Source organism: Sinocyclocheilus anshuiensis, unplaced genomic scaffold (genome assembly GCF_001515605.1).
Source record: "Sinocyclocheilus anshuiensis isolate Anshui unplaced genomic scaffold, SAMN03320099.WGS_v1.1 scaffold546, whole genome shotgun sequence".
NCBI classification, from domain to species: domain Eukaryota; kingdom Metazoa; phylum Chordata; class Actinopteri; order Cypriniformes; family Cyprinidae; genus Sinocyclocheilus; species Sinocyclocheilus anshuiensis.
Window position 1 is genome coordinate 399786 of NW_015542451.1, and position 17679 is coordinate 417464.

Sequence of the window (17679 nt, forward strand, 5' to 3'; positions counted from 1 at the left end):
CATGGCATCATTAGGTTCTGTCATTCAGAAACATGGCTTTTCATATCACTGCTATGCTGATGACACTCAACTCTACCTCTCATTCTATCCTGATGATCCGACGATAGCTGCTCGCATCTCAGCTTGTCTAACAGACATTTCTTGTTGGATGAAAGACCATTACCTTCAACTCAAACTAGCCAAGACAGAACTGCTTGTGGTTTCAACAAACCCATCACAATTTCAGCATCCAGTTAGGCACATCAACCATAACTCCTTCAAAGACAGCCAGAAACCTTGGAGTTATGATTGATGATCAGCTGAATTTCTCAGACCATGTTGCTAAAACTGCATGTCCTGCAGATTTGCTTTATACATACATTAAGAAAATCAGGCCCTTTCTTTCGGAACATGCTTCACAACTTTTTGTTCAATCTCTTGTTCTGTCCAGGCTGGATTATTGCAATGCTTGCTTAGCAGGTCTTCCAGCCAGTTCTATCAAACCTCTACAACTAATCCAGAATGCAGCTGCAAGATTAGTCTTTAACGAGCTGAAAAGAGTGCATGTCACACCTCTGTTCATCAGTTTGCACTGGCTACCAGTAGCTGCTTGCATAAAATTCAAGGCATTGATGTTTGCCTACAAAACCACCACTGGCTCTGCACCCCTTTACCTAAATTCACTACTTCAGACTTATGTGCCTCTAGAAGCTTGCGTTCTGCATGTGAACGTCCCTTTATTGTTCATCCCAAAGACGCACAAAATCACTTTCACAGACTTTTTCATTAACTGTTCCCTCCTGGTGGAATGACCTGCCCAAATCAATCCGAGAACTCAATCTGAGCAGCTGAGTCCTTAGCCATCTTCAAGAAACGACTAAAAACACACCTCTTCCATCTTCATTTGACCCTCTAACTCTAGCACTTTCTATTCTAATTCTAAAAAAAAAAAAAAAACCTTAGACCCTCTAACACGTGCACTCTCTATTTTATTTCTATTCTTACTACTTGTCTTCTTTAAAAAAGAGAGAGAGAGCCTCTGACACTAGCATTCTTTATTCTTTTTCTATTCTATCTTCTTGTTTTATTTTTATTTATTATATAAAAATACCATCTAACACTAGTATTCTCTATTCTTTTTCTATTTGTTTGACTTGTTTTATTTTTATTTATTATAAAAAAAACCTTGCTATGTGTTCTGCGTTAGGCTAACAGAGACTTGTCACAGCACTTATATATTATTGCCCTTTTGTTGGTTTTGTTTTGCTTCTATTGTCCTCGTTTTTAAGTCGCTTTGGATAAAAGCATCTGCTAAATGGCTAAATGTAAATATAAATATGTGCAATTTATTTAGAGAAAATAGTTGGCCTATATATATATATTTTTTTGCTGTTACTACAATTTTATTTATCAGTTTGCATAGTGCCTCAGAACCCCTCTTAACCATGTTCAATTACTGTAACGTGTGGTGTTTTGCTTCTCATGTTGCTATTGTTGTTCTGGTTTGGTCCTGAATTAAACTTTCTCAGTGTGTCACATGAGTTTCTGCTGCTCGGTGTGACAGTAGGTTTATTATGATGCATCACCAGACACTACCGTCATATTCTGCTGCAATGACAGCTGAACTGACCCGAGTCCTGACATCCCGCTGCTTTAGCACAGAAAGTCCAAAAAGTGTCACACCTTCCAATTTAGTGTGTGCGACTGCAGCAATTTGATGTCAAGACATGCCAAGAGTTTGTCCTTGGCGCTGAAGATGACAGCGCAGTTGTTAGCTATAGTTTTTAATGTTTTTAGCCCTACTCAAGCAGAAAAACCTGACGTCCATCTCCAGCTGCAACAGAGGAAGATACAATAAACACAAAAGTGAAACAGACCTGCCATGACTTTATTAGCCTTGATCTCAACGAGTCAGCAAACTGCTGACAGCAAACGACTGATTGTGTGATGTTGGTGTTTGTTTAAAATGGTGTCTGTTTTCTCACTCATCATTAGGTGTGACCGTGTAATGAGAGTGTATAGTATTCACAGTCATTAAGATGTGTGGGTCAACTCTTCTCAGCTCCCAGAAGGCCTAGAAATAGACCTTTTCTCAATTAAAGCATGACAAGAGGAAATAATGCCAATCATGGTGGCATTTTTCCCACAGGTTTTTCTGTAGATCAACACTGAAAGTTGCTAGAAAGATGATAGGAAGTGAAATTCAAGGGTTTGTATTAATATTCATCAAAGATGCAACAACTAATGGATGAACTGATCATTAAAATAAACGCCATCAAATTTTATAATCAGTTAGTTGGGTCTTTTGGAGTGTGCACTGGGAAAATCTGTCAGTAACTGTAAAGTAAACTGTGAACTAAGTAAAAAAACTCAATTTTAAGGGGGGAAAAACATTTACTGTTAATGCATTTTTATTTTGCAAACAACACATCCAAAAAGTAAATGTGTGATTTAAACGTCTCTGTCAATGTTAAACTTTGAATATATATATATTTTTTATTATTTTATTTATTTATTTATTTATTTTTTTTGTGGTTGCTGTCAATAATTTAATTTAGGTTTTAAATTAGCTAAACATGCTTGCATATGTAATAAAAGTTTTAAATGAACAGTAACTATAATTGGATGTAGTGGCATCATATTATTTATATGTTATTAAGTATACTGTATATAAATACACACACAACCATTCAAAAGTTTGGGTTGGTAAGATTTGTTTAATGTTTTTGAAAGAAGTGTCTTCTGCTCACCCAGGCTGCACTTATTTGATCAAAAATATAGTAAAAAAGTTGAAAACAGTCGTGCTGCACAATATTTTTGTGGAAACTGTGATACATTAAATTTTTCAGTATTCACAGATGAATAGAAAGTTCAAAAGAACAGCATTTATTGAAATAGATATCATTTGTAAGATTAGATATGTCTTTACTGTCACTTTTGATCAATATAATGCATCCTTGATAAATAAAATTATTAATTTATTTTTAAAAGATCACTCATATATACTGCTCATAGAAGTAAAGACCTATTTTTGGACTTTCGCATTGAAGCCGAACAGAGCTGTGTAACATGACGGTAGCATCTCTGGAGATTTAATAAAAGTTCAAAGTCGAAAGCGCCACACTCTCTGCTGACATCTCACCTTCAAAGTGTGATGGATCTGCAGTGCTTTCCAGAAAGCCGACCCAAAGTTAAACGGTAATGAGACATCTGCAGGGAGCTGTTCAAATCCATAACTTGCAAGACTGATCTTTCTTTCCTCTTTTATTGCAGAATAAGGTGCTGAGCATTGATGGTGTGAGAGTTAAACTACAGGTGAGCATGCGACTTTTTTAATGCTATTTTAAAGGAATAGTCCACCCAAAAATGAAAATTTCCCGAGAATGTACTCACCTTCAGACCCTCCAAGAGTTTGTTTCTTCATCAGATTTGTAGAAATGTAGCATTGCATCAGTGTCTCAGCAATGGATGCTCTGCAGTGAATGGGTGCCGTCAGAATGAGAGTCCAAACAGCTGATAAAAACATCACAATAATCCACAAGTAATCCACAGCACTCCAGTCCATCAGTTAACATCTGGAGAAGACAAAAGCTGAAACAAATCCAGCGTTAAGACGTTTATAACTAAAATACATTTAGTCTATAATCCATAATAACTCTTCCTCCAGTGAAAAAGTACCTCATGTTGTCTCTCACATCAAAATCCAGCTACTTAGAGCTGTTTAAACGCTGCTTGATCTGTGCAGATTTCTCTCCTGATTCAGACCAGAACACTTTTTCACTGGAGGAAGAGTTATTATGGATTATGGACTTGTATTTTAGTTAAAAATGTCTTAATATTGGATTTGTTTCAGCTTTTGTCTTCTCCAGATGTTAACTGATGGACTGGAGTGCTGTGGATTACTTGTGGATTATTGTGATGTTTTTATCAGCTGTTTGGACTCTCATTCTGACGGCACCCATTCACTGCAGAGCATCCATTGCTGAGACACTGATGCAGTTTCTACAAATCTGATGAAGAAACAAACTCATCCACATGTTGGATGGTTTGAGGATATACTAATTTTCAGCAAACTTTCATTTTTTAGTGAACTATTACTTTAAGACACTAGTTGGCTTTACCAGTGCTAAACCAGCATAGACCAGAACAGACCTTCTTGCTGGTCTTTTCTACAAGATTAAAATGTAATATCTCATACAAACACGTACCATTTTTACTTTTTTGTTAAGTGAATATTATGAGTTAAATCAGTTACTAATGCGCATATTTTCAATATAAGCTTTTAGGTTGGATACCATCTGTTGCCATTTATATTATCTCAATAAACCCTGGAGTAATTAGGTGATTTAATTACCTAATTTCAAAGCAACTCCAATTATCTGTGCTGTTTTAAATACTAAGGTGATGCATTTGGATGTTCCCATGTTGCTTCGCTCCCTCTGGCTAATATTGACTAAGTAAACAATGAATGTGCATCTCGAGGATCAGCTCTAATGAGAGTTTAACGAGGCTGTCATTGATCCTTAACGCTCCATTAGCCGCATGCCTCGCACTAGTGAAAGGATACACACAGACTCGACTGCGTGTTTGATTCAACCAGACAGACAGCTTCATAACCTGCTCTGCTGCACATACTGTATAATCAGAGAATAGCGTTACAGTAGATGGTTTTTAAGGTCGTTAGTGTAATTATTGTGGACCGTTGAAAAGGGTGAGCGGTTGATAGGTGAATTCATGTTGATAGGGATCATTAAAGAACGCTGTGTCAGGTCAAATGTGCAAACATCTCAAAGCAAAACTAATCCTCACACATGCTTACGTTGTGAATCCGTGTTTTCACACATCAAGGTTGGGCCTCATTACTGGGGCTGTTCACGAACCTCATTTTTAAAGCGATAGTTCACCCAAAAATACTTCTTCTTTTTATGAATTATTTGCTATATGTAAAAAAAAGGTTCTGTTTGAATCAGATGTATAACAGTTTGTGCCTTTTCTTAGGTGACTCTGTTTTAGAAATCACTTTTATTGCATGCATCCTGCTTGAGTTTGAGACACAGAAGCATGTTTATCTTTCTCAAAATGTTTAAAACATTAACTTTGGAAAATGTGTAATACAGTATCTTAGTTTAATGCTATCTTGACAAGTTTGGATTTCTGAGACACAGAAAAGTAGACACTGCCGCCATCCAATTTAAAAATGAAATCACTCATTTTTATTCATAAGTTCACACTTCATATTGGCTTCATAGACTTACCATTGTGTTATTCTTATTTTTTTTTTTTTAATGTAAAAATATTAACATTTACATTTATGCATTTGGCAGACACTTTTATCCAAAGCGACTTGCATTGCATTCAAGATATAGATTTCTTCAGTTATTGAATTCCCTGGGAATGAAACCTATAACCTCTGGGTTGCTGGCACTGTACTCTTAAAAATAGGTTCCCCAAAGAACCTTTCATGAGCAGTTGTTAAAAGAACCTTTTTTTGTAAAAAGAACATTTTGTGCAATGGAAAGTTTCAGTGGATGTTAAAGGTTCTTCATTGAACCATCAATGCCAGGTAAAGAACCTTTATTTTTAAGAGTACATTTGAAAGCTACAGGAATGCACATTAAAGGGATAGTTCAACCAAACAATTTGCTAAAATTGCTTTGCTTCTTCATCAGGTTTGGAGAAATGTAGCATTGCATCAGTGTCTCAGCAATGGATGCTCTGCAGTGAATGGGTGCCGTCAGAATGAGAGTCCAAACAGCTGATAAAAACATCACAATAATCCACAAATAATCCACAGCACTCCAGTCCATCAGTTAACATCTGGAGAAGACAAAAGCTGAAACAAATCCAGCATTAAGACGTTTTTAACTAAAATATGAGTATATAATTCATAATAACGCTTCCTCCAGTGAAAAAGTGCATCTCTTGTTGTCTCTCACATCAAAATCCAGCCACATATGTGTTTAGAGCTGTTTAAATGCTGCTTGATCTGTGCAGATTTCTCTCCTGATTCACACCAGAACACTTTTTCACTGGAGGAAGTGTTATTATGGATATGGACTCGTATTTTAACTGGAAGCGATGTTTTGAAGTTAAAAACGTCTTGATGGATTTGTTTCAGCTTTTGTCTTCTCCAGATGTTAACTGATGGACTGGAGTGCTGTGGATTACTTGTGGATTATTGTGATGTTTTTATCAGCTGTTTGGACTCTCATTCTGACGGCACCCATTCACTGCAGAGCATCCATTGCTGAGACACTGATGCAATGCTACATTTCTACAAACCTGATGAAGAAACAAACTCATCCTAATCTTGGATGGCCTGAGGGTGAGTCAATTTTCAGCAAATGTTCATTTTTGGATGATCCATTCCTTTAAAAATTAAAATAATATACTGTATATGCATATGGAAAATAACAGAATAAATTATTAATACATAAAGTGTCTAGAACTATTGAATGCCTTCGTATTACTTGAAGCCATTTATGATGCTTTTTAGTGCTTATTTGTGTGTGTGTTTGTGCGCAGTATCTCCCAGTCTTTATTAATGTCAGACTGCTCTGCTCATCAGCATTCATGTCTGCTCGCTCGGTTTCATCAGTGTGAAACATGACCCTGGCCGACAGATCTGTGTGTGTGTGTGTGTGTGTGTGTGTGAGACAGGTGCTCTTATCAGGACGTGGATGGTGTAATAGTCTCGACCTCACCCATAAATCCACATTCTTGTCCTCTACTGCACGCCATTACCACATCAGCTAATTAAAGCTTTTGCTCCTCTGCTCCACTTCAATTGCTTTTATGGTGAAGAGTGAAAGCTGATATGATAGTATGAATGTGATGAATGCATGAATGAAGCAGGTGAAGTGTGTGTATCCTCTCACTCTGTAGATCTGGGACACGGCAGGACAGGAGCGATTCAGGAGTGTGACGCATGCCTACTACCGAGACGCTCACGGTGAGTTGCATTGTATTGCACGAAGACTGCACAAATCATTTTCTTTATCAAAAAAGTTACATAGAGCAAAAAAGTGAGATGGAAGGAAACAGAGGAAAAAACAAGAAAAATGTATTGCCTTGCAAATGAAAACTCAAGTTACTTGTAATGTCTTCATTATATTTTTAATGGAAAACAAGACAAAAAACAGATTAAGAAAGTGTTTTTTTTTGTGGTGTTAAAATTGCAGACACATTCTGTGCAGGAATTACAACGCTATAATTGGTCTCTGATATTAGAAATGGTTTGCCAGTGTTTTTTGCTGTATTTGATGCTTTTATTAATAGAGTTCTAAAAATGGCACAGCTAAGCCGTTTGTCACTCTGTTTTGCTCTGTTTATCCTTCAGTTTTTCTCTCTCTTCTAGACTTAAATGCACATTGTAGTATATATATGACCCTGGAGCACAAAACCAGCTATAAGTGTCAATTTTATGAAATTGAGATCTATACATCATCTGAAAGCTGAATAAATAATCTTTCCATTGATGTATGGTTTGTTAGGATAGGACAATATTTGGCTGAGATGCAACTATTTGATTATCAGATTATTGTCCAATTAAAATTAAAATGGTACTACAAATGTATTAATGTTACCATGAACTGCGCAGGCCCGACATAACCTGACATGTTAATAACTGAATAGGAATTAATAAGAATATAGACATTTTGTAAATGCATAAACAACAGCACAAGGGTGATTTACTCATGAACCAATTTTAGATGTAGTTTGAGTCATATTCTTTTATCTTGTGTTTGTTTTGACATGTTAATAATTGAATATGAATAAGAAAATATGTATAAACAATAGCAAGAGTGTGATTTACCTGTGAAAGACATTAAAATAATGTTCTAAACAGATATTATTATTATTTTGCAGTGAACCCATTTGTTGTAGTTTTGAACTGAATAGCAATAAAAGAGCAGCAGAAGTGTGATTTACCCGTGAACCCTTTTAGATGTAGTGTGCGTCATATTTTCTTTTATGTTGTGTTGATTTGTTTGTGAGGGTGGGGCATGTCACGCGTCTGCCTTATATAGCTGCTTCTAGATTGCAGATGAAATACTGATTGTACCATTCAATGTTAACAACAAAAGAAATGGGAAGCATTTTTTTAATACCTATTTATTTACACATGATTATATGGTTAGCAGCATTTCATCAATTGCATTCAGCATTGTTTTTCTGCTGTCAGAACAGACCTCGCAACCCACCAGTTGAGATTCACTCATACATGACTACCAAATTTCTCTCACATTTCCCATGTCATAAACATGATCTCCTGCCAAAACAATATCGGCGTAGTCCAAAGGAAAAAACTGTGCTTTATTTTAAGGTTTTTCTCACTCATAAAAAAACATTTTGGAGAAATGTTAAGAATATTGAATTTATATTCTGGGTTCATTAACTTGCATGTAGATGGATAGTAGGATTATGCATAAAGTTCAAAGGTTTTTTTCATTATAGTAGTTTATATGGCAGAGAGTTTGGCTGTTAAAGTTTTGTTTTTGCTGTGTCTTGTTATTTCGGCTTTAGATAATGTTTATGACATGAAAAATGTGAGAGAAACTGTCATTGAGACATTGTTTCAGAACATTAAACCATGTTGTGTTTTAGGATGTTACTTTTCTTACAACTTTATTCTCATAATTTAAAACTTGTTTAAAACTTGTGCAAATTCTGTATAAGACTAGAAACACACCGAACTAAGACAACGTGTTTGGCACATGGTTATTATAGTTAACTAAAACTAAAACTGAAACTAGAAATAAAACCATAAAACAAAATAAATGTTATCTGAAAAAAAAAAAAAAAAAAAAACATTTTGTTTAATAACAACTAATGTTTTAAATATAAAATTTTGAATACTGAAATATGAAATTATTAAAAAAAATAAATGATACACTTATGAAAATCTAAAACTTATTTAGTCACTGACTGATTCATTCAACTGATTCGTTCAAAACAGTGTTATTTTAGTTACTATTATATAAATATATTTAAATATACTATATATAATTACTGTATATAATATACTATGTAGCATTGCATATATAATATACTGTACTGTATATAATACTATATATAATTATACTATATATAAATATATTTTTTACATTTTTTTTGTTATTTTAGCATATCAGGTTAAACTAAATGAAAATGTGAAATGTTGAAATAAAATAAGAAATAGCTTAAAATAAGTTGTTTTTATATTTTGTTTCATTTCAGTTAACATTCAACATAACACTAACACACACACACACACACACACACACACACACACACACATTTCTTACATGTTGACAATGAGTGTGTCTGTGAGGTTGCCAAGTGACCAGGCTGCCTTTGCACGAACGACACACACACACATATATATAAAACTTTAACTAAAATTAAAATAAAAACAACCTATAAAAATGACAAACTGATTCAAAATATAATAGTATCTCAATGATACTACAATAACACGTTATTTTAGTTTGCTATGAATACCTCTGGACTCTGGAGCATATCTAATATATTGTCCCAAACATATATCTTAGGAGAGATGCACTACTGGATTTCATTATGTAAGCTGGCTTTTGTGCTTCATTTCAGCCAGAAAGAGCCACTTAGAGCTGCAGTGAAATGCAATTGGTTTGAAGTACTGACCATCTAAAACTAAACCAAATGACAGATCGTAATAACAAAATGCATGTTCTTGTATGCAGAGTAGCTGTTTTGCATTCCCGCAGTAGCTGTTGGGTTTCAAGACTGTTTTTGTGCATTGTTAATTTTTCAGTTTTTAAAGCAGTACTAAATCAAAAGCGCTTTCTGAGAGCATGCGAGACCAGCCCACGCTCTTACACTCAAACATGACTGATCGGATCATAAAGAGCAGCTATTATGACCCTTTTAAATGAGGTTCTGATGCACGTACACACACTCAACAACCTTTCACCGCACCTTCAGCGCTTTCCAGCAGAACACACGCGGCGCTCGAGTGATTGGCGTTTAAACTGATGCATAGTGATGCGATAATGCATGCTTTTTGCGGCCGAACGTTTTCCCCTTATGAACTTGTCACATGCAAAAGTGTGCATGCAGATCCTCTAATCACATCCCAGAGAGTCACCTTAGACATTAGGCTGGTGCAGCTCATACTGTCCTGCGTGTGTGGAGCTTTATTAGGGTTCGTGTGAGGCTAAGCAGATCTACTGTACTCCTGACGCCCACAGACTGCCTCTCCCATCTGTGCCGTGCCTGTGTGCCATCAGCTCACCGAGAGACATGGCACTGCACCACGAAATACTGCTATAGATTACATGAAATCACACGCTCAGAACTGAACTGGAGATGCATGTGTTTGAATGTTGCCCAGATGATTCATATTTCATCCAGGAACTATTTTATGTGTTTTTAGTATCAAAAAAGTTGTTTAGTATTACCATGTTCTTCGGAAATGCAATTGTTGTATTATAAAGGTTGTTTGAGCATGTACTATTGTATTCTTTGAAAGTAGCACAGCATATGAATATGCTGATCATTCAGTTCCATTATAGTGTATATATCAATATTATACTATGACCCAGTGTAAGGAAATGACTAAATTGCAATTACAATTGCATAAATAATATTATGAGATTAATGTTTTAAATATAACATTTTGAATATTGAAATACTGTATGAAATAATTTACAAAAATTTAATGATACACTTTAAATATGAAACTAAAACTCATTAATTCATTTTTAATGAATGCACAGTTTTGTGCTACTTTAGTAGTTTGTATTAATATTTTAAGTTTATTAATATTTTAAGTTCTTATTTTTATATTTTACATTTTAATTTTATTTAAAATTTTAGCAATTTTGTTGTCTTTTTGTCAGTTTTAATGAATTCATTTTCTTTTTTATGTCTATATGATTTTTATTCATTTTTATTTCAGTTTTAGTTATTTTAGTAAATCAAGGTTAAACTTAATGAAAATGAGAAATGTTGTCTTGGCAACTTTATTTAATTTAATTTTATTTAAGTTTATTTAATTTAATTTTATTTAATTTAATTTAATTTTATATTTTTTTATTTTATTTTATTTTATTTATTTTTTATTTTTTTGCTTCTAGTAACAAAAATGACTATATGCATGGATCATTGAATCATTGACTCACCTGATTTGTTCAAAAATGCTGACTGCTTTCAGTAATGAAACGCCGCTGTGTGTTGTTCAGAGAAACAAAGCTATGGCTCTGTTTTTGCTTTGTTTACAATTATTGTTGGTGAAATAGAGTAAAAACAGACAATATTGACAGTAATGTGTCTAAAATGCAAGCCACTGAAAATAAATTTCTTGTTCATCGAACTGTTGTATAAAATCAATATCATATTTGCAACTGTGCTGATATTCGGAAAAAAACAGCACTTGTGTGATATGTTAGGAATATTAAAAACAGGAACTCCTATCTTGAATTTTGGGGGCATTTTCATTCATTTTGGTGGCATTTTTGCCACCATATAAAATAAATATTATATAAAACATGATATACAATATTTGTTTGAAATGTTTTTAAATTAGTTTGAAAATGTTTTTAAAATTCATCACAAATATTCACTTAATATTCACTTAATATTTATTTATATTATTATTTTCTCTATATATATATATATATATATATATATATATTTATAATTTCCTTAGATCAAGAGAAGGCTTTTGAGCGGTTTAGATGGTTTTAGATATGAGAGTACTTTTCCACCCATAAAACTTATGCAGATGATGTATTGGTTTTAACCAGTGGACAGGATGATATTGATAAACTGGTTGATATTGTTAATATTTATGCAAAAATTTAATCTGCAAAAGTAAATTGGGCTAAAAGTTCAGCATATAGGGTTAGAAAATGGAATGAAGGAGAACTGGTTTTACCAGGTGAAATGGTTTGGTGACAAAGAGGTCTTAAATATCTTGGAGTTTTTTTGGGTGATGAAATAATAATGCAAAGAAACTGGGAAAATGTCCTGGAAAATGTAGAAGGAAGATTAGGAAGGTGGAAATGGATTTGACCTAAAATGTCTTTTAGGGGGAGCGCTTTGATTATTAATAATCTAGTAGCCTCCTCATTATGGCACAGGTTATCAGTTTTAGAGCCTCCGGTAGGGGTTCTTAGAAAAATACAGGTCAAGATGATACATTTCTTTTGGGATAGATTACATTGGTTACCACGAAATGTTCTTTATCTTCCAAAGGAAGAAGGTGGACAAGGGGTTGTTGATCTTATAAGTAGGAAAGTAGCTTTTAGGCTACAGTTTGTTCAAAAGTTTTTATATAATCCAAATATATCATGGTTTGGACCAGCCTGTTGCCTTTTAAGTAAGGTTGGAGGGTGGGGTTTTAGAAGAAATATTTGTTGGACAGATTGTAAGAGTTTTAATTTGAAGTCTATTTCTTCCTTTTATGAGAGTGTAAGAAGAGCATGGTGTATGGTACAGGTTAAAAGATCAATGTCATGTAAGTCTTTGTATTGGTTTTTGGAAGAACCTTTGATTAATGGTGCTCGACTGGAGTTTTGTGGACATACAACTTTATGGTTGATGCAAACGTTAACAAAAGCCAAAGTTGTTCAAATGAAGGACTTAATAGAAGTGGCTGGTATCGCGTTGGACAATGTTGATGCACTTGCGCAGAGACTTGGAATTAAATCAGCAAGGACAGTCCATCTTTTGTTAAAGAAGTGGCGAGAAAATTTGAGTGAAGAAGATTGGAACTTTGTGTCGAGTCAAGCGCTTCCTGATAAAACGGATCTTTTTCCTTGTATAGTGATCTCTAAAAGTGTAATTGAAAATGTTTTAATGACCTCAGAGAATTTGAGAGACTTCATTTTTGATACAATGGGTGGAAAGAGTTTATATAAAGTTTGTGTGAAGGTGATAAATAAAGAGAAACTAAAACGAATGGATACACCATGGAGAGACCATTTAAGTGCTGATATTGAAGTTAAGCCTTTTTGGGGCTCTTGTTACAAACCACCATTGACTAAAAATGTGGGTGATCGTCAATGGCGAATTTTACATGGGATTGTTGCTGTAAATGCTTTTATCTCAGTGTTGAATCCAAATGTGCAAGATTGCTGTCCTTTTTGTGATCAAAGAGAAAACATATTTCATTGTTTTATGCATTGTGAGAGATTAAGACCTTTGTTTGCTTTATTGGAGATTATATTTACTAATGTTAATGAAATGTTTACAATGATTGTGTTTATTTTTGGTTTTAAATATTGCAAAAGGAAAAAGAGGAAAGGACGGTTGTTAAATTTTATTTTGGGTCAAGCCAGAATGGCAGTTTATATTAGTAGGAAATATAAAGTTGCTCATGGCAGTAGTAAAAATGCTGAATTGTTGTTCAAGGGACTCATAAAAGCTAGAATAGCTAGAATTCTACTCTCATATGAAGAAATTGGAAAAGTTTGAAGAGGTTTGGAGTGTAGAAAATGTTTTGTGCTGGATTGAAAATGATACATTGCAATTTGTTGAAGAATTTGAGTAACTCTATGTGAATTTTGTAAATTATACCAGAAGTTGTGTAGTTAATAAATATGTGGTTAAAAATCAAATCTCTCACTCTCTCTCTCTCTCTCACCTTTCTGGGTCAATAATAAATGATAGTATTTTTGGGCAGGGTTTTGAGAGCAAGTTAATAATGGGCTTCAGAAATGGTTTTGAATTGATTATTGTTAATTGCAGTCGTTATTGAAGTGCCACTCACATGTGTCAGTCTAACTGGGCTCTGAAAAGGCACTTTGTGACGAGTCTTTGTTCCTCTGCTCCAGTTTGGTTGTGTATTCAGGCCAATACGCATTCGAAGCAGCATTTTATGTCTTTTGTTCCAGCTTTTGCATATGCTATACTGACATATGGGAAATAACAGACAGCACATCTTAAATGGAGACATGAATCGGTTGATATTTCCGCCTACTTAATTAGTGACGATGTAACAGGTGACAACACATTCAAGCTTCTTAAGAATGAAATGATGGCAGTTTCAAGACCTAGTGAGAATTTCAGAGAATATAGACACATCTGAGTCATTGAATTACTGCTTTTAAATTTGTATTTTTTTTGGAAAATACAAAATCTGAAAAAAAAAAAAATATATATATATATTTTTATTTTTTTAAAAATGATGATAATTTAAACAAAAAAGGAAAAAGCTAATAATTGTAATATTTGTTGCCTAAAAATTATTTATATGAATTTTAATACAAATTACAAGTGTCCCAAAGTCATTTACACTGTTTTGTCTCTATTAAAAACATTTTAGCAATAGTTTGTTAGTTGTTTACTAAGACGACTGCAGTGAAGAGCTTGAGGTTAAATATGAGGCGTGTGATGTGTGAAGAAAACAAAGAAAAATCTAAATAAATACTACTTTTGTTTTGATTTTGGGTCATTTCAAATCAAGCCATAAATTTGTCAAATTAAGCAAAAAAGGTATTACATGTACTTAATTGTGTGTGTTTGTCTTTTAAAAGAAAATGTCTAAAATTACATTTATATGCGTGTGTGTGTGTGTGTATACATATATAAAATGACCAGTACGACCAGAAAACATCCAGTACTTTTTCTGTTATGTTTACAGCATTTATTTTAAACCTAAAACACAACAAACTTCAATGCATAATTCAAAATATGGTTAAGAACTCATCAAAATAATGTTTGCAATTTAAAAGGTTTAAATAAATCATGAAATTAGTATTTTTAAATTGAACCATGCATTTCAGCATCTACAGTCTCTCTCTGATCTCACTCCCACGAGCAGTAAACTGTTTCAAGGTTGCAGCGCTTCGTGTTTCTGCTTTATTGAAAATCCACCCTCTCATATATTTGTTCAGATATTGTAAATGGAGAACACCTGGCTTTTGAGATGCTCACGAACAAACTGTCAATTATTTCCGTCTGCACAGCTGAATCGCTGTCGCGTTGGCTTCAGACGCACAGACTGCTGTGATTGTATGGGACCCCGACACGCTGCTGTCGGTTCCTATCAGTCCTCACGCAGTTCGGCTCCTGTCACTCAACGCAGGCCTCAGATGGACTTTAGGAGACGCGGCATGAAGCAAACGTTCGGTTTGGAAGACTTCAGAGTTGCATTGTCTTGCAACAAAACAAAGATTTAATTAAAAGCGTCTTGCATGCAAACTCCAGCTGTTAAGAGTTGATAAAACCATCTCCATTCAGACCTTCTCTTCTCCATTCTGAATAGCGGCGTGAGTGTGTGAGTGTGAGAGTGTGTGAGTGAGTGAGTGAGTGTGTGTGTGTGTGTGTGTGTGTGTGTGAATCAGGCGTAATTTAGTTTTTCATACCCATTTTCCATTTCCATTTTAACTTTAAGACTATACATAAATATCCTGTAATTACTGGCATATTTTCTCTAATGATGCATGAGAAATGCATAATTATGGGTTGCTGGAGTGCAATATAATCTTTGCAGCAGCTTCTTTGAAACATCATTTTGAAATAAGAGAATCAATACAGAGTTGACCGATTTCATTTGATTCTAATTCACATTTGATTTGATTTGATTCTGATTCGTTTGTGTATTTTTCTGTTATAATTCCAATTTTTCATACAGATGTAAATCATTCTTTCTTAACTAATGCTGTTTATTATATAGGGCTGTGTTTCGAACTGATTCAAATCAGTAACTCATCTTTTTGAACGACATATTAAAAACATTGGTTCATAAGAATCATTTGTTTAGTGAATCGGGCTCCACTGGTCACACTGGATGTTTTTGATTCACTTATACAGTCAGAACTGACTCATAAGAGTCATTTGTTTGTGAATCAGATCTGACTAGTCACACTGTTTGTTTTTTACATTGTTTCTTGAACTTATTTCAAAAGTCCAATGAAACTCCTGTCTTAATGATAAAGTCTTGATCAAATCAATGCACGTTTCAGCCATAACTTGCTTCCTTTGAGAGTTATTTTTTAGCTTTAAAGTCAGCATGAATTAAGAAGTGAGCCTGTTTACTTTTAATGCACATTCCTGGCCTTATTGTTGATGATTCATCAATCCATGTTGATGCAGCACTGCCCTACATTTTTTCATTGAATATCATGTTTTACCTTAAAAATACATCAGATTATGGTTGTGAATGGCATTGCGTGTTGACTTTAAAGCCAAGTCAAATTTATTTGTATAGCACTTTTCACAATACACTATAGAATAAAATAAAATAAATAAGTTGTGACTTTGTATCTCTTTTTCTTTTTTTACAATTTGCAAGATATAAACTCCAGTTTACATCTTGAAGTTTACATCTTGCAATTCAAGTTTTTTTGTTCTGTAATTGCAAATTTATTTCACAATTCTAATTTCTTTCGCAACTGTGAGTTAATATCTCACAATTTGGACTTTTCTATTTTTTTTTCTTTTCTTTCTTTGTTAAAATCATACAATTCTGAGTTTATATCTTGCAATTCTGAGAAAAAAAGCTCAAATTGTGAGCTATAAACTAATAATTTTGTCCCGTGGCTTCCATAAATACATCTGTCCTGCAGGTTTACAGCTGCGGACCCAGTTATTAATACATCATGGAAGTATTGCAGCATTTATAACCATTATCTGCGGCAAGAACAGATCTCACCCTGGGCTTTTAAAGATGTTTATTAATATGTGAACATGTAAACACACAACCCCCTTACACTCCCACACACATGTATCTCTCTCGCTCTCTCTCGCACACACACACACACACACACACACACACACACACACAAACGTGTACAAACAAACAAATATCACATGTTCACATGTGCTGTTCCTCAGACCAAAGGTTGTGGCTCACGCCTACATACATTTGCATCTCAAGAAGCTTTTGTCTGGACTCATAACCATAAGGGACTTCATGAGTGTGTATGTGTGTGTCTGTGTAACTTAGCACCTGTTCATTTGCACAGAAGCACTCAAGCCTCAACTCTGCTGCTCAGGTTAATTAGCTAATTCATGCTAATCACTGTGACGAACCAGGAACAAAAGCCTGAGACACAGAAAGCCAAAGCCTTCACGGCACACCACAAAAAAAATCAGCAGTATTTTTGTCTTGTTTTCAGGTAAAATACCATTAAAAATGTTTTCAATTTTAATTTTTCTTATTCTATTGGAAATATTTAATAAAAAAGTATATATGCATAAACCTGATTAAATGCATGTATGCAGTACTGTTCAAAAGTTTGAGGTTGCTAAGATTTTTGAATGTTTTTGAAAGAAGTCTCTTCTGCTCATCAAGGCTGAATTTATTTGATCAAAAATACAGTAAAGTATGCATAAACCTGATTAAATGCATGTATGCAGTACTGTTCAAAAGTTTGAGGTTGCTAAGATTTTTTAATGTTTTTGAAAGAAGTCTCTTCTGCTCATCAAGGCTGCATTTATTTTATCAAAAATACAGTAAAAAATGGTGAAATATTATTACAATTTTAAAACGGCTGTTTTCTATGTGAATATCTGTTAAACTGTAATTTATTTATGTGATCAAAGCTGTATTTTCAGCATCATTACTCCAGTCTTCAGTGTCACTCATCAAGGCTGAATTTATTTGATCAAAAATACAGTAAAAAATAGTGAAATATTATTACAATTTTAAAACGGCTGTTTTTTATGTGAATATCTGTTAAACTGTAATGTATTTCTGTGATGCGCAGCTGTATTTTCAGCATCATTACTGCA

General features: G+C 34.1%; 1 protein-coding gene and 1 long non-coding RNA gene across 2 annotated transcripts in view; one reads left to right on the top strand and one right to left on the bottom strand.

The window, feature by feature from the left end:
* Positions 1-15060, top strand: part of LOC107693614 (ras-related protein Rab-26-like) — a 52708-nt gene extending 37648 nt beyond the window's left edge. The window contains exons 3-5 of the mRNA XM_016493064.1: positions 3253-3294; positions 6865-6943; positions 14936-15060. Coding sequence (XP_016348550.1) covers positions 3253-3294; positions 6865-6943; positions 14936-15060 — 246 coding nt within the window. The remainder of the gene's footprint in view (positions 1-3252; positions 3295-6864; positions 6944-14935) is intronic.
* A 1803-nt stretch (positions 15061-16863) lies between these two features.
* Positions 16864-17679, bottom strand: part of LOC107693646 (uncharacterized) — a 13540-nt gene continuing 12724 nt past the window's right edge. Inside the window, exon 4 of the long non-coding RNA XR_001634779.1 lies at positions 16864-16878. This is a non-coding gene — a long non-coding RNA (uncharacterized LOC107693646). The remainder of the gene's footprint in view (positions 16879-17679) is intronic.